Source organism: Aulonocara sp. 'chitande type north' Nkhata Bay, linkage group LG12, assembly GCF_057382095.1.
Source record: "Aulonocara sp. 'chitande type north' Nkhata Bay isolate Kocher_YH1m ecotype deep benthic linkage group LG12, A_spYH_male_GT1.1, whole genome shotgun sequence".
Lineage (NCBI taxonomy): Eukaryota > Metazoa > Chordata > Actinopteri > Cichliformes > Cichlidae > Aulonocara > Aulonocara sp. 'chitande type north' Nkhata Bay.
Window position 1 is genome coordinate 35,083,826 of NC_141355.1, and position 17,586 is coordinate 35,101,411.

Below are 17,586 nucleotides of genomic sequence, written 5' to 3' on the forward strand. Positions count from 1 at the left end.
AGGGTTTGGTTTCAGGGTTTGGGTTGGTATTAGGTTTAGGCATTTAGTAGTTGTATGTGAATCAGAGTCCTCACAAAGATAGGTGGATGAGTGTGTATGGGCTGTTAAGAACTGATGGCTGTCTACTTCAACTCTGCTAAATATTTGACTCCAATGTAAAAACACACTTCGTTCTCCTCCCGTTTTCTTTCTCCTTCAGACATACAAACACACACGTGTGTCTTTCCAAACTTGTGAGGACACAAAACCAATACAAATCCACTCTTAATCCTCAAACAGCATAGATATATACACTTTGATGCTTTTTGGGCCTCTGACCACAGAGTGTATACTGTAAAAGATGCATGTAGCAACGTGAAAGTGCCTTAAATCTTTTTAATGACCAGCAGAGAGCAACTCCTCTGTTTTCAAAAAGACTGCTTTCATGCCTTACAACGTCATGGTCATGTTTTAAGTGATGGTCCCTATTAGAGTAGAGTAGAGCAGCAGCAGACGTCACTAACCAAAAGCTGAATTCCGGTTTTCTATTTCCATCTTTTGCTGTTGACGCTTTCACGTAACTTCCCATGATGCACCAAACATTACTTCTCCACTCTTTGCACACCTTCAGCTTTTATCCAGTTTCTCTTGTAGTTTAAGTTCTGGCCTTTTTGTTTGTCATCTCTCTACGCTCCTTTATCCTCTCTTTTTACCCCCTAGCTGGTCATCGATGGTCACTCCCGCTCAATGAGACTGTTTTTAATGGAAATTTCTTCCTGGGGTTCTCCGTCTAATATCTGGGGCTTTATTTAGGGTCCTAATGTTACAATATAAAGTGCTTTGAGATTATGTTTAAGCTATGAACTTTAAACTAAAGTGAATTACTCAACTTGGCGACTAACTGCAGGGTGATGAAATCTGTCGCAGCATTTGGACCAAGACACTGAATGGCAACCAAACATTCACTCTCACATTCACACCTACAGCTAATTTAGAATCACCAGTTAGTCTAAAAAGAACATGTTTAGATTGAGGAAATAAAAAGACAACACCAAAAAAGGTGACAGCAATATAAAGTCTACAGTAAGTTTTAAATTGCCTTAAAACTCAATCACACATCTACATGCTGCTGCATCCTCAGTATGATGTGACGTGTGTGGAGCTATGGTTGGTTTCCTCTGCTCACTCTATGTCTTTAAACAGAGCACTTACATGTCCTAACACTGTCAGCTCATCTCTAGCAGCAGATTTAAAAACCTGCAGCATCCCCTCACTGAAAAACTACAATTATCTGCTGTGAAATATGACCGCTGTCAAGACGGTCCGAGGTCAGCTCCTCTCACTCGCTTTGTTTTAATGGTAAAGTTTGGGTTTTGTTTTTGTCAGTTTCAGGTACTGCTGTCATCATTCTGTCCTGTTCTGTTGAGATTCTGGACTACTAGTCTTGTTTTCATCCATCTGGTTACTGATGTCATTACATACTGGAATACTCTATGAATATCAACTTGGAATGTAATTAACATTTAGCTTCAGATGTTATTGCGCTTTTCTAAAAACAAAAATAAGTAACTGTAATTTGCTGAAAAATCCTTTTTATGTTTGGTTTGTTATGAGTTTTTAAACACATTTACATACTTAACAGGGATAACCACTGGCCCATATTTTTATACTTAGACAACTAGCATGAACATACCTTTACAGCCCATACTAACATGCAAACATGCATTGTTAAGACTACCCATCCTTTAAATCTGTAACCCCGGTATAAAAGTTTAGCACTCTACAGTAAACAGCTCCTATAAGAATCACATCCTTCTCTGGGTGAACCATACCTGTTTGAATCGAGCAAGCTCCTTTAAGGCACGCCCCCACTGCTGCTTGTAGTGTAGCTTGGATTTAGTGGCGGACTCCAGCTTCCTCTCCAGCTCCACCTGACAACGAAAAACACCTTTTGTGCTTTTTTCAATAGCATATTTATTGTGTTGCATTTTTTTTGTTTTCATTTTTAGTTTATTTCTTTCAGTATTGCTTTATTTTTACTTATTTTAGAGTTATTATTGCAAAAATGTATTAATGTTATTTAACCCTTTTAGCTTAAAAAGGTTATAGAGCACTGTTTTATGTAATATTGTAGTATTACATGTTGTATAATAATTTTTATTATTTTAGACTTTTAGCAGCTTTTTTTAGCATTTTCTCTAATATTGCTTTATTTCACTAACTAACCTGTGGAGTGCAAATTGTGTCATTTTCTTTGAGTTTCATTAAATTTCATCTTGTAATATTTTTATATATTACATCTGCTCTGTCCCATCAGCTTATCGTATATCTGTGAAGAAAACCTGGAAACCTGCACAGAAAGGTGATGTACAAATAAGGTCTGTCAGTTTTTTATTTCTTTACTCTTTTGCTGTAACTTTGACTTTAATTTCATTATAATGAGTACCGTCTTTCCAGGTAGTACTATTCCTAAAGCAGCTGCTTTACCTTCTCTAGGGTGAGCAGGTTGATCTCTGACTGCAGTCTGAACTCGGGTCTGATGTTCTGTTGTTCTCTGAACAGCTGGAACTCTTTCTCCAGCTGTTTGTACCGAGACTCACCATCTGCAATCTGCACAACAGGAGCACAAAGAAAAGAATAGAAGAAGTCACTTGACTTTACAATCAGAATCAGTCAAACAGATTAATCCTCAATCTCTACCTGCTGCAGTAACCGTGCTCGTTCCTCCTCCATCAGTCGGACTTTTTCTCTCTCTAGCGCCACCCGGTGGTCGCACTCCTGTCGCAGTCGCCTGCTGCTCTCCTGCAGTTCCCTCTGGGTCAGCTCATGCTCGGCCCGCAGCTCCCTCTGCAGCCTCTGAGTCTGAAAACAGAGATGCACTCACTTTACTGTAGAGAAACAGTTTGGTCAGTTATAATCTTGACTAGAGTGAATGTCACTGCCTGGTCACTTCCTTCTACCTTTATATGTGTGAAATATACGTAGACTGCATGCATTTCACATTCTCAATAATCAATACATTTTTAGATATTACATTTTGCAGAGAGCTAAAATCTACAATCTACCAGTGAACACTTTGACTGCAAGAGTAAAATGGTCTGCTTAAATGGGGTCTTTAAGGGATCTCAGAAAAAAATTATTATTATGATAATAATACTAAAAATGTTAAGAAAAGGGCTTTTACATACATTCTATGGTCAAAATAGCCCTGGAGAAGCTTTAATGAAGACTTCTGTGTAGCATTTCACCTTTAATCTACATTTTAAACATCAGCACAGCCGATGTTCTGACTAAAAGTGTTTTAAAAGAGCCAAAAATCTAAAACATACACTTGTATCTTTAGATTTATTGAAGTGTCTTTGTTATGCTTACATTTTCTATAATAACAAAACCTGCTATAAAGGGTTTGGTCAGTTATAATCTTGAGTTTGGAAATGGCCACATAATTTCTAGTCTATGTTAAACAAGAACTACAAAAAGTACAGTTTTACTGATAGCTGCTTTTGAAGTGTGAGCTATTAGCATTTGGAATGAATGAAGAATTGGTTTTATATATAACGTTGTACACAAGATGGTGCTACAATGTGTGGCATAAAAGTCATAAAGCGGTTGAGGTGATGGATGATGACAGATGCTGATAAATTACTGAATAATGCAATGATCCAAACACTTCATGTGATGTCTGATGATCAATTTTCTGTCTACAGTCCTCCTTCTGTCAAGCAATTCTTAAGTGTTGACAACACACTAAAACACACATTTACAGAATTACAATTACAATAATTTGTATGAATATTATGAGCCTTTGATACTGTATGTTGTGTCATCAGCTAGCATCAGACCTCCAGCTCAGCCTCAGCCAACTGTTTCTCTCTCTTCTCCAGATCAGACAAAGTCTTCTGAAGCTGCTCCTCCAGCAGGTTATACTCCACCTCCTGCAAACACACACAGATGTGTAGAAGTGAGCAGGAGGGACCTTTCAGTAAAACTTAAGCATATATTGATATGTGAATTTGTGTAGGCGGGTGTAGACTCTCCACCTTCTTCTTGACCAGAGCTTCTCTCTCTCGGTCTCTCCTCCTCCACTCTTCTGCTAACGCCTGCATGTGGCTCAGCTCCTTCTTCCTCAGCTAAAACAAGCATATTTTATAAACGTTATATAATAGTCGACTCCTACAGGAAAAAAAATTGTTCAATTTTTGGCAAAAGTAAGAAAATATATGAGCGCTGTAAGAATCCAATAAACTGCATGGAGCTAGTGGTTACCTGATCATCAAACAGATCCTCCTGCTCCTCCTTCCACATCTCCAGCTCCAGGGCTGTGCGGTACTCCAGAGTCTCTCTGGGGACTGTAAGACCCAGTGGCGCTGTGTGGAGGCTGGAAGCTGCAGGTCTGGGCACTGCAGGGTGGAAGGATGGCTGCGAGCGAGGTGCAACTTCATTCTGTAGATATGTAGGAAAATAAACATGTCAAAAGTGATCTAGTTGAGCTAGAAACAAACAACAACATTTTACTCCAAGTAATCTGTGGTGATAGAAGACTAGAAAGACTTTTTTTTTTTTTTTTTTTTATCTCTAAAAGAAAACTAGCATGGACAGAAAAAGGTTGTTTTTAGAGCAGAACACATTCCCAGCTCTACAGTGTTTATATAGTTTTATTTTTGGAACATGACTCAGTTAAAAACATATTTTTCAAACCCTGGCACTCAGTTTATCCTTTGAAACAAAGGTTTACATCCTGTTTCTTTAAAAGGCACTTATTGTAGATGGCGTGCTTAAAAATCCTTTAAACCTTATAAAATCAACTAAAGCTGTGACTCCACATCCAATACTTTGTGTATCATGTTGGAGAGTTATGAACTGAAAGCAGCTTTTATAGAATAGCACTCTGTACCACAGATGGTGCAGCAAGTAAAAGAAGTCAGTTTTCAGTCTGACTGATGGTGAAAAATGTTGCACGGAGGGATCGACTAAAACACACCTAGGTCATCTAAATCCAGAATATTTTTGTTCTTTATCTTGTTGAAAGGAAGATGCACCATACTGGCTGTTATTTGCGCTGCTCTCTCACCTGTGATGAGTCAGACACTATGACCTCTGTGGCTTTAACCAATCCCAGGTCCTCTAGCGTTGCCATGTAGCCCAACTCTGCCACCTTCTCACTAGGCCTGAGAGACAGATAGAAATGCAGCTGTTAAACAGAGGTTAATCATCATTACGTGATCCATCAGTCAGTCTGGTTTCTACCGGTGTTTTTGGACCACAGGGATCCTGTCCAGGTGAGTCTGTCTCCAGCACTGCTCTCCAGTTGATCCCAGGAATCTGCTCTTCTCAGTGCTCAACAGCTGAGAGAGTTGGATAGAGGCTCGTCCAATCAGCTGGTCACGGCTGGTTGTATCTCTATGCCAAACCTCCACCACCAGAGGAACTCTACAACACACAGTTAAAACACATGAAATCCCCCCGCTGCTTTTTTAACACTTCTCCTGAACTAACACCAAACTAATGAACATTCCTGCATTTTTTCTTTCTTAATTTCTGCTGTGAGATTTTAGAACATTTGTTACCAACCGGTTCACTTTAAAAAGTGGAGCTCATCTCATCAAGCATAGCTGGCATTCATGTACAAAGCTGCAGGAGTATGAGCTGTAGCAGGAGAGCTCGTGCTGCTACACTGAGATCAATGAGGCGTCATAAGAGAACAAGGACAACTATCGCAGGCTGCAATTCAAAACTGTGGAGCTGAAGTCTGTTCACAACATTATTTATGAATCCAGTTTAAGTACGAGTGAGCCATCTTTCTCACAAAAACACATCCGTATACATGTTCCCCAGCCTCACTACTGCACAAATACAATCTGATTCTATGGAAACACTGTATCAGGATAACAATGTTTCCTCAAAGAATAAGAAAGAAAGAAAAACCAGGTGACTACCAGGGGACTGCATAGTGTTTCTGTTTGCTGCTGGTGCGGGACGATGTCATCGGTGACATCTCGAAGGTGGGACGTCAACGTGTGTGCATGTGACAGTGAGTGAGTGGTCTATGAGTGTGTGTGTGCATGGCTGAGCCCCGGACCCTGTGGGACATGGTCACCGCTCCCTGCTGGACGCTTATGCCTCTCCCTGGGATGTGGCTGCTTGTTGGTTCCGGGTTGCGTGACTGGATGCTCTGGTGTGGCCGTTGGCCCGCTCCCTTTGTGAGTCAGGGTAGCTTGATCGATCTCGTTGGTGGGGTGGGGTGGGGGGGTGGGGGGGGGGGATTGCTGCGTGCTGGGTGACTGTGTTCTCAACTTGTAACAGGGTGGCCGGCCTCTAGCAGGTCCACTGCCTATTGCCTCTGGGAGTCTCACCCTTTGGCCATGGGCACCCCATCTGGGGCCTCCATCCTTCTCCTCCTTGGATGGATGCGCGGATGTCGCAGTGATGTGTGGCCTTGGGTCCTCAGTACTCTTCAGGGTCTTGGATGGGAGAGTTGCCCTGGTTCCATCTCCATCTGTCTGTTGCTCTTGTGGGGTTGTTACTGCAGCTTCCCACCCTCATTATCAAGTCAATTCATGACAAATACACATAAACATCTCTCAGGTGATTAGTATATTTTCTCATTTTTGTGTTCCAGGTGCTGTATGTTTGTTTTTCTTACAGGTGCAGCAGGTGTCGATACATTGTTCATTTCTATTTGTGCTCCATCCTATTATTATACCCCCCACACACACTTTTTCCCCTGCCTGTCCTACCTTACACATTGTCATACTTTATCACATATAATGTAATAACTGAAATAACACAAAAGGAAATGAATAAATAATCAGATAAAAGATTCACATGAACACAAGGAGGCTATAAAGATTTTATATAGCTGTTTTTGGAAAAGCAAAATGTGTTTGGCACCACAGTGCACTCAGATCACAACTCTGATTGCAAAAGCTGCCAGACAGGACAGGATTTAAAAATAAAAAAAGGGCATCATGTTCATTTGCAGTGACCATTCCCTCAAAGGTGTCACAAAACATAACAGCAAAATGTTCTCTACAGCAGAACTAAGAAAAAGGAAATCACTGAAGGGTTCAATGGTTCAGGTTTTTCCTTTAATTTTTCACCCATTTATGTCATTTATACTGTCATGAAAAACAAACTTTGAAGTAAAAGGAAAAGATAATTATAGATGATAACTTAAAAGGAAACACTATTCGAGCTGTCATTATAATAGGTCTGGAGTTATTTTTCCATCAGAAGAGTTTTGTGCCTGTTGGCTGACACAGAGTCAGAGAGCTGATCCCTCAAGCAGGAGGACAAAGAGCAAACCAACGATAAACCCGACAGCTCAGCTTTGTTTAAATAATGTATGAAGGTGAGATGGTTTCTTTGCACTTATTTATGTTTTACTGTGTTATCATTAAAAATATCACCACTGGACCTTTATAACTATACAAGGTAAGTTACACTGAATATTTTTTCCTGATAATATTTACTGATACTGAATGAAAGTGAATTATTTAACTGCGATCAACATTTGATCTCCTTCCATATGTTTAAAGCATGATATTAAAAACAGGGTCCATCAGTTGCAATAATAGCTGCACTTCTTTAAATTTTGATGGAAGAATGAAGTTTTTTTCCCTACCTGCTGAAGGTTTCCTGTAGCTGCTGTGGCAGGGCAGCAAAGTCGAAGGCGCAGTAGGACTGAGGCAGAGACACCTCCGTGTTCCTCTGCAGCTCCACAGGAGGGTTAGTCATGATCGGAGCAGCACTGCCAAAGAACTGGTAGGAGTACCTGAAGTGTGACAAATATACAACCATCAATGAACAGATAAAATTAAAACCACTGCACTAAATATTTGGATGGATTCCTAAATAGAAAATTATCTCAATCAAACACCAGACAGAAGTCCATGAAATCTTACGATAATAATTTTTTTAAAGGCATGTTTGTTATAACCGATTTTTTAAAATAAAATGTTAGAAGTGATGATTGTGAGTAAAATACAGGAAAACTACTTCCTCTATGTTGAACAGTTGATAAATTAACCATCCACACTTATACAGACCTTTAAAGCACTAAAGGTAAAATCAGTACATTTATTTGTACATGTTAACAATTAAAAATCGTTACTGGCCCCATTAACCCAGTTTTCAAGATACTTAGCAGGTAGTTTACATCTTATGGTTTTTGAGAACATATAAACAGGTTTAATGGCACTGATAGCATTGCATGATTGCAAGTCGCAACTGGGCTTGTTTTTTATATGGGAACGAAATCATGGCAGACAGGATTTGTAGGTTCTTAATGCAAATAATTTGTGTATTTCATTAATAACAACTTTAGGCCCAGAAATTTTAGTTATGCAGCCAGACCCTGAACCTCAACAGCTAACAAATAGATGACCACTCAGGCTACAGCCTCAGTTTCTACCTGTTAATGTTTCTAAAGTAGAATCACTGTGGCGATCGCTTTGTGCTGGTTTTCATGTTTGTTTTGTGTTGCCGGTGTTGTGCTTACATACTAAGAGAAAGATCACGTGTGTGCTCATTAGGATAGTGCATTAGGTGCCGGTATGTTGGGGTGTGGCCTATTGCCTTATATTGTAAAATGTAACTATGAGAAAATGCATTTCAGGTGACTTTACGGAGAAACAAGAAACTAATGCATCACATTGTGTAATTAATTAATTTCTCCAGTAAATACTTAAGTAACGCACTGCATTATTTGTAAAACCAGTAATGACTCAGAAAAAAGAGGAAAAATACCTCCAACAAACCTTCGACCCACAGCATGCAATTAATTTGCAAGAATCGAATGTCTTCGATATCTTGCTTAGTGATGGTGATGACTCTCAAGGCGGAGTCAATGAGAACCCCGTGAGAATCGATAAGGATATGAATTAAAAAGTAATATCAATAATGGCATCAGAATCGCTAAATTCTTATCAATTCAATTGACATAATATTTTTTTAATTGTTGTTGTAAACAAGCTGCAATTTCTAATGCTTGGCACCATGTAAATAAAACTGAATGGAAATTAAAATGCTTCCTCCTGACTCAGGCTCAATGCTGTTTGACAGATATTAATGTGAACATCTAAAGTTCCCTAAAATCTCTGCACAGCACCGTATGTGGAAAAACTCATTCTGACAGCTGAAAGCAGATAAAGTGTTTCACCTGAGCGTAGCAGCAATGGGGTGGGGTAAGCTGAGGTTTCCCAGGCTGCGAAGGTCCAGAGAGAAGCAGTAGTGATGAGCAGAGGGGGGGATGGAGACTTTGGGAGCAGAAACACTGACGGATGACATTCCACCATCCGCTGCAGCCTCAGGCTGTCTGGGCAGCGATGCTGGAGCCTCCAAATCTGTAGCTGGACACCAGTGAACAAACTTCAGCTCTAAACCTTTCAAACTTCTCATGTGAAAATGACAGCTGCTTATTTTAAGTCCTACCTGCCAATCCTGTCGGCTCTCTGCCGTGCCGGAGCTCATCCAGCAGACTCTCTGCTTCGCTCTCTGTATGAGATGAAGGAGGAGGGAGAGGAGGACCCCGAGGACCAGGATGTGGAGGAGACCCTGCAGGCTTATGGACTGGAGAAGAGCTTCGAGGTCTCTGTTCAGCAGGAGGAACAGCAGGAGACAGCGCTCCACTAGCCTCTTTATTCCCCACAGACTGCTGAAAGGACACAAGACCATGCAGCATGACATGTAGTGTGATAATCGGACAACAACTCAGGTCCATCATAAAGCATAACAAAAACAACCAATGCATCAGGAAGTTATAAAATCACAGTGGTAAAGAAACACATGAAATCTAGTCTGAGGCTCTATGCAGAGTTCTGCTCTCCCTCCAAATTGCTGTGAGTGCAAAGATTCATCCTTCATTCATCGCATGTAATTTAGAGCTGACAACATCCCAATCATAAATGTTTTAGAAATTAAACTCTGAGTACTTGTTTTCATTTACCTGCAGTGTGACCTCCTCCCTCCTCAGGGTTACAGCCACTCCCAGAGTCGGCTGCAGGTCGGTGGGCAGAGCAGGCAGCGTCTGCTTGACTCGCTTCGGAGGCTGCAGGAGAAAGGCTCCCTCTAGTGTCGCTGCTTTGTTATCCAGATCCGTGGAAATACCAGCCAGAGCTGAGAGAGAAATGTCAGTGCTGCCCAAAGAGTGATTCCCACAGCACAGGTGGATCTGAGGAAGAGAAAGGACTAAGACATACAGGTACACAGCAGGTAACTGGGAGGCAGGAGCTCCCAGTCAGGCACTCACCTGTAAACTGGGCTGCTGAGACAGGAAGGCTTTGAGGATCTGTTTGCTACTGCGGATGCGCACAGACGCGCGCTCTGGCTCAAAGTCAGGACTCAGGAGGTTGTGGAAAGGCTCGCTGGTTATGTCGTTCCCCAGTAAAGAATAGTAGAAGAAGAACTCTGAGCCCTCCGCTGACAGTTTCATGGTGCTGGGGACCAACTACAGCGAAACAAAAACATTTCTGGTTTTAAAGGATTCTCTTTTAAAGTCTACATGTACATGTGAAGATGATTTTTCAGTTTCAGTCAGCATGCTGGTAAAATACGAGTGTGTGCATGTGTGTGATAATGTTATAGAGTTATATATATTTTACTATTTTATTGAAGAACTGTTTTATAACAATTTTAACTCCCACAGAAGCTGCAGATTTTCATAAACCGGGGCGATCGTGGCTCAAGAGTTAGGAGTTCGCCTTGTAATCGGAAGGTTGCCGGTTCGAGCCCCCGGCTCGGACAGTCTCGGTCGTTGTGTCCTTGGGCAAGACACTTCACCCGTTGCCTACTGGTGGTGGTCAGAGGGCCCGGTGGCGCCAGTGTCCGGCAGCCTCGCCTCTGTCAGTGCGCCCCAGGGTGGCTGTGGCTACAATGTAGCTTGCCATTACCAGTGTGTGAATGGGTGGATGACTGGATATGTAAAGCGCTTTGGGGTCCTTAGGGACTAGTAAAGCGCTATATAAATACAGGCCATTTACCATTTACCATAAAAAACATTCATTTAAAGTTAAATATGAATAAATACTTGAAGTTCACTTTTAATTAATTGATAGTTAACTCAAACATACAGTTTTTAAGAAAATGTTAGCAAAAGTCAAACGACTTTACTCGGTTGCGTGACCCTGAAGTACACCGACAGAGAAAACTGGCAGCTGCAAGTGTTAATGGTCCTTCCACATGTTCCTCTACAGAACATTTCTCAAGATTTACTTCTCTAGATATATTTCAATAGCCAGAGGCTTTCTTTCACTCATGGTAGTTCTTGCTGAACAAGTCAAGGTTGCGGAGGGCTGAAGCCTAAATTAGCTGTCATCCAGCAAGAGGCAGAATTCACCCTGGACAGTTTCAGGCTCAAAGACACACCTATGACCAATTTGGGATCACATCATGTGTTTTGACTGTGGGGGAGGAAGCCTGAGAAGCCAGAGAGAAGCCAGAGAGGTACAAAGAGAACATGCAAACTGTACACAGAAAGACAGCTGCTGTGATGTAGCAGTGCAAACCACTGCAACACAGTCGTCAATTCAAATTAAAAATCTGATTACATTTAGGCTATTCAACAGTGAGTTATTGTCAATATGACATTCATTTATTTGTTTATAGAGAACCCCTGCTAGTACTTCTTGAATTCTGTTTTTTTATTATTTTATCTGTTTCACTGAAGAGCACATCAGCCATCAGAGCCATGCAGCGCTTCCCTTCTTCTTTGCAGGGCTGGTCGACTAATTGGATTTCCATTTAATTACATTTTTGGCTTCTGGGGATAAAACGATTACTTTTCTGCCTTTATTTTTGCTATAAAAACGAGAGCTTTTGGTCAAAAAATCTACAGCGCATGAAATAATTGAAAATGGCTCCCATTGGTGAACCAGTAGAAGGATAATTAATGGGTGCCTGCAGGTTCCTTTGTTTTCTCTCACCCGCTCTGCTTTCGGGTTTCTGGGACGTCATTTGGTTATCAGCTTCAGCTCTCCCTCGTTTCTTTGCAGGGCTCTTATTGCCACCTGCAGACATCTTGTGGGAGAGGCTGTAGGCCAGCAGGGATTGGCTTTACATTTAAAAGCAACTGCTAATCTGGGCCCCTGACACCATAGCCATGTTTTTTCAATTCATTTATTAGTTTTAGTATGTTTAATATATGCATGACATTAATTAATAGTTATACTAAACATTCAAGATTAGAATTACTGCCACATTAAGCTATAAAATAAAAACACCCCAACTACACATTAATTAAGATTTATAACTAATGCTGCGCAGCGTGTAATGTGAAAACAATTCTAATTGTAATGGTTGGAGAAGAGATTGGTTTAATTTGGCAGTGAGATACTCAGTGTCTTTGCTCTCTTATTATGACACTCCAAAGGAGGCAGTCCCTGTAGGAGCAGTTAAGAGATGAAGCAATAATCTTTCAACAACAATAACCACCTGTGATATTCTTCATCCATATTTTAGAAGTCATTCTGAGAAAACTGCTGTGCTTTTATTTCTTTAATACTTTTCTCAGCTTCTCCCAGAGTGCCTTTAGATGACCCCAAATAGCATGCCTGGGGATGCTGTCAGCTGGGTTTATCATCATTATCTGACACGTGGAAACAGAAACAACCCATGCAGCAGTGACAACATACGAGCGAGCCAAGAAAAAGAGTGTTTCTCCATTTTCTGTTATCAAACTTTAGTCCAGATACTGGAAATTTGTGGGTGTGACATCACTTTGGCTACATTATCTTAAGCAATAACAATTCAACATTTAGGTCTGACGTGATCAGACAGGCATCAGGGTCAGAGTTCGGTCTTTACCTGCTCTAGTTTGGTTGCGAAGGCCACGGTGACAGAAAGGACAAACATGTCGGTGCAAAGATCTGCCGGCCCTACTTGATGGTATCCCTGGTCTGGGATCAGTATGGCCTCCAGCCTCTCTGGGAGTAGATCGGTCACCGAGGAGGAACCTACACCAGCATAACAAGGAGATCAAAACAAGCAGTAAATAAAAGAGCAAAAACAAAAATCTTACAGGTTGCAGATGTGAAGAAACCACAAGTTTTATTTTTATTCACTGAAACCACCAATTATTCCTCTCTGATGTTTGCTGGTAGCAGAGCAACGCTTACACAAGAACCGGAGCTGAGCATGAAGTGAGACTGTACAAAACCACAAGCAAGACATCATGGCTGCAAACCAGGAACTGTGTGAACAGAAGTTTAACTCTAAATAGAGCAATGTTCACCTCAGACACATTTTCAGATCTGAAGTGTACAAACTGAGATGTCAGAACAGGTTGTTACAGTAACTTGGCAGCAAAAAGGACTCAGAGTTAGGGCTGCAACAATAAACTAAATGCTTAGGTAAAAGCACGGCTCTTTAGCACGCCCTTGTGTTAAACGATGAGCAGGCGAGTGTTTCATTCACATTTGTTACTAAAAACAGACCTGCAACTGAACCTTATTTAGGAGCAATGGATGAATAAAACGTAAGACCATGTAGCCCCCAGTTTTTCACAACAAAAACACTGATAAGACAACAACAGCAGTGATGATGACACTGTCACATACACACACACCACCGTGACTGAGAAGGTGAGCTCAGATTGAGTGAAAGAAAACGTGTTTCTAGCATCCAAAATATCCTGGAATTACCATTAAAACCTTCCCTGGGAAAAAGCTAACGTCCTTCTTCAAACCACCTGGTCAGCAAACTCTGACATGAGGAACTTTGTAGCTGCTCCATCCACTGCCGTTTGGTTTACACAGCAAATAAATCTGCAGTAAGTCTCCAGAAGTTGTATTAAAATATGCAGATGAATGTTAACTTGGTCTGAAAGGATGTTTAAATTACACAGCTTCCTGAAGACTGACGACAGACGTCTTATTTTACGTGGCGCGATGCCTGCAGCACACAGGGTGAGTCTACAGGGGGGCATTTTCAATTCCTCAGATTAATAATGAAATAATACAAAATACTGTGTTAATTAAATTGCATTCATATTTTTAAAAACTGAATTAAAAATATTCATAAAAATAAAAGATTTTTTTCCCAGCAAGCCAATAAAAATGTACATGGACCAATAAACTCTGAACCACTGACCTGAGGGTTGTTAGGTAGAACGCTGAATTATTATTACGTCTACATCATTAACTTGTTGTCAAAAGCACACAAACACTTGCCTCATATTAATGTCAGAAAACCTTCCAAGAAGCAAGAGTACAAATTGCTTACATATCTTATTTTATTTAGCTTTGACTGTACTTGAGAGTATTTATTTATTCAAAATATCTAATATTTATATATTTTATTTTTTTTAAATTACGTTTTAATATGGCACATAAATACAATCAAAGGATTTATTTTTTCTGACAGACGTTATATGCAGTTAAACTTTAAAGCATTACAATTTCTAAAATAGAAAACAATGAAAAGTTCATTCTGAAAGACGTGCTTTTTGTCTTTTGAATGTTTATTATTTCTTATTAATAAAACAAAAGCATTTCTTATCTGACTTCTCGATTAATCGACGGAATAATCAGTTGATTACTCAATTAGTAAAATAATCAATAGCTGCAACCATTCTCAGTAAAAATATATTTATTCACTTTCTGAATTACCTACTTGTGTATGCAATCTTGTGAAAAAGCGGCACATAGCATTTAGACTAAGTATAAACTGTGATAATCTCAATGAAAATATTATATTTGTTTTAAATGTAATGAGTAATAGAATAGTAGTTCTTCACCCTCATAAGTAAATCGTAAACAGAAACATAGACTGAGTGCTCCCTTATGATTTTTTCCCCCTGCAGTAACAGCCGAAACACAAAGCCCTTGCAGTCAGTGCACTTTAACAGGCAAATATGAACTAAGTGAACTTCAGCTCGAGGCTCAACTGTATAGACTGGGAATATTTTCCCAGAGAAATGATGAGATTCAATTTTCTGAATGTGCGACTTTATGATCTTACAAGTGCTCACTTCACAGAACGGAAATCCCACAATCTGAGCTCCTTCTGCAGCTATGACCCTGTAATGACTAACATAACACATGACTAATGCTATATTATGTTATGAAAGAGACAGACCATCAGACCACTGTTCTTTACAATGTCAGTAAAAGTTACACCAGATCCTCCATCAGTGCACTAATCTGTCAAAATGATGGATAAGCTCTGGAGTTGTCTGTCATTGTCAGAAAAAAAGACAAGAATTTCTAAAAGTAATTTTTTTTTTCACATCTAGAACCCTGGAGGAGGTTAAAAGTATGCCCGGTTTAAATAGAGACGGATTTTACACATTAAAAACTCTGGATTTAGGCTCCATGTATGCTGCCAACCCACTATTCTCCCTTCTTAGATTTCAAACATGAGTCAGTGTTTTCTCTACAACTGAGCCAAGATCTGGACCTTTTTCTTCTTACTCACACTTTATATTTGAGGGTGACCAAAACCTAAACAGTAAGCAGTAACTTTATAGAAGGATGTTAAAGGAAAATAAAATCCCAAGCTTTGTCTTTTGCCCTGATTCTTTTAAGTTTCTTTAAGGCAGGAATATGGCACAGCAGTGACGACTCAGCACAGAGTCCGACTGGACTTCAGAAAGAAAAATAGTTTATTAAAATGTAGACTGTTCCAGCTCATCACCATCAAACACAAGTAATACAGTTAAATAGAGAAAAGATAAAACCAAGGAAGGTGAAAACAAAAGAAAGAGAGCTGGGAGAGCTCACCTTGTCGGGGCGGGGCCTTCTTGGCTTTGAACCTATCAGGTGAAGGTTCAGAGGGCTTGTTGTCATTCTCCAACACCATGCTGAGCAGGAGGGAAGGTTTCTGTTTGGTGTACTTACTGCTGAGCAGTGGATACCAGCGTGACTCCTGATACACACAACAGATTTATCAGAACATCAGCCCTGCATAATAAATCTTCTACCAGCGCACCTCTGAACAGACAGACAGACAGAGAAGACGTTCACCTGTTTGACCTCCTGAACTGATCGAAGGTCAAGGACAATGTAGCCGACGCTTTCTTTTTTCTTGCTGACAGGGTCAACAGCAAAACACTGAAGCTTGATGGGAGTTCGCTGCAGTCTGAAGAGACAAGGCCATCAAGAGGCATTAGTGTGACTCGGCTAACATTTTCACAACCCTACTTTAGAAAGGTTTTTTTGTGGTTTGAGATAAAATTTGTTTTCTGTAATACTTCAAAGGGTAGCTGCCTAACAAATCAAAAGTATTAGAAAGAACATCCAAACAGTCAGACAAACTGCTGTGATCGAACACCTGGGGACACAGGGAAGGAAGAACTTCCTTTCAACAGGAAAAGACCTCCACCAGGGCCAGGCTCAGAGAGGAGTAGCTATCTATTGTAACAATTTGGGAGGTGAGGCGAAAAAAGAAAAAAGAAACATTGGCTAATTATGTTTTGTTCTCGTTGCTCAAACGATTAAATGAGAAAATAACCAGGGAATCATGAACTAGCCAAATAAACATTTGTTACAGCTCAACAGAAACCTCTTTGACTTAAGTCTTAAGAAAGTCCAAACATGTGAATTATGGAAAATTAATAACAATAATCAGCCTCTGTACAGTTGTGAAGAGGCAGAGCATTAGGTACAGACATCAAAAACCTTTTTTGGTCCCTGGTTGGTGTTATTTTTCTTCCAAGGTTGCAGTTCCAAGTAACTCTACATGTACTTGGCTATGTCCATCTTTTACATACAGTCTATGGAGGCATGTGGTTGCAGCTCTACAGTCAATCTTTTCAACCTACTGTAATTTAATGGAAATTGTTCTAATATTAGTATTTTGTGGTTCTTAATTAAATAATTAGATAATAATAATTAGATTTTTACAATATTACCACAACTTTAACCTCAACAACATAATTTTTAAAAAAAAAACAGTCGCGTCATCACATAGTAAATCCAGTAGAATGTGCTATGCTTCCACTGTTTACAAGCATGTAGCAAAGAAGCATCGCAGCTAAACACAGTGGGTGGAGTCAAGTTGTGTATTGACAGAACAGACAATATAAAAGATAGACATGGACAGGGCTGGAAAAATGTATCCAACGACAAAGACCTTTTGTATAAATCTATGATGAAAATAACAGCTGTATCATGAGATCAAAAATATTAAATTACTCATAGAGCCCAGGATGTGATTAAAAAGTTTCAAAAACACATGATATCTAACCTGTGCTGGTGCAGCGTCCTGCGGTCAAGCTCCCAGGCCAGCTCGGTGCTGAACTGCGGTTGCTCTCGGTGCTCTACAGGATCCGTGGCCAGCTGCTCCCCGTCAAAGCTCGCCTGAACCACCAGACTGAGCCGAGGACTCTTGGGGAAGTGACGACCTAGGGATTGACACAAAGTGTTTCCGACACACTGGTTACACAGATGCTGATCAATTCTCTACTTTGTCCCACTTTCTATTATGTACATCAAAAAGGTTTTGATGTACAAAGCAGAGAAGCACTATATAAGAATCAGTCCATTTACTTTTTACCATCTAAGTAGCTGTATTAAATGATCATGACGTCAGTATAAATCAATATGTGACTATGACTTTTTCGTTAATTGAGCTGGCCATTAATGTCATGGTAAATTTGGCCTTTTAATTCGA

General features: G+C 40.2%; 1 protein-coding gene across 3 annotated transcripts in view; it reads right to left on the reverse strand.

Moving 5' to 3' along the window:
• cep120 (centrosomal protein 120) overlaps positions 1-17,586 on the reverse strand; it is a 33,854-nt gene that overhangs the window by 15,249 nt on the left and 1,019 nt on the right. The window contains exons 2-18 of one of the 3 annotated variants that reach the window (XM_086315358.1): positions 17,161-17,317; positions 15,939-16,053; positions 15,696-15,840; positions 12,781-12,929; positions 10,229-10,426; positions 9,926-10,150; positions 9,412-9,634; positions 9,140-9,323; positions 7,604-7,753; positions 5,227-5,409; positions 5,051-5,147; positions 4,246-4,422; positions 4,020-4,109; positions 3,822-3,914; positions 2,680-2,841; positions 2,467-2,589; positions 1,812-1,910 (exon numbers count right to left, since the gene is read on the reverse strand). In XM_086315358.1, the coding sequence (XP_086171484.1) occupies positions 1,812-1,910; positions 2,467-2,589; positions 2,680-2,841; positions 3,822-3,914; positions 4,020-4,109; positions 4,246-4,422; positions 5,051-5,147; positions 5,227-5,409; positions 7,604-7,753; positions 9,140-9,323; positions 9,412-9,634; positions 9,926-10,150; positions 10,229-10,426; positions 12,781-12,929; positions 15,696-15,840; positions 15,939-16,053; positions 17,161-17,317 (2,570 nt within the window). Of the gene's footprint in view, positions 1-1,811; positions 1,911-2,466; positions 2,590-2,679; positions 2,842-3,821; positions 3,915-4,019; positions 4,110-4,245; positions 4,423-5,050; positions 5,148-5,226; positions 5,410-7,603; positions 7,754-9,139; positions 9,330-9,411; positions 9,635-9,925; positions 10,151-10,228; positions 10,427-12,780; positions 12,930-15,695; positions 15,841-15,938; positions 16,054-17,160; positions 17,318-17,586 lie in introns of all 3 variants that reach the window. The other 2 variants (XM_086315357.1, XM_086315356.1) reach the window with 2 other exon arrangements.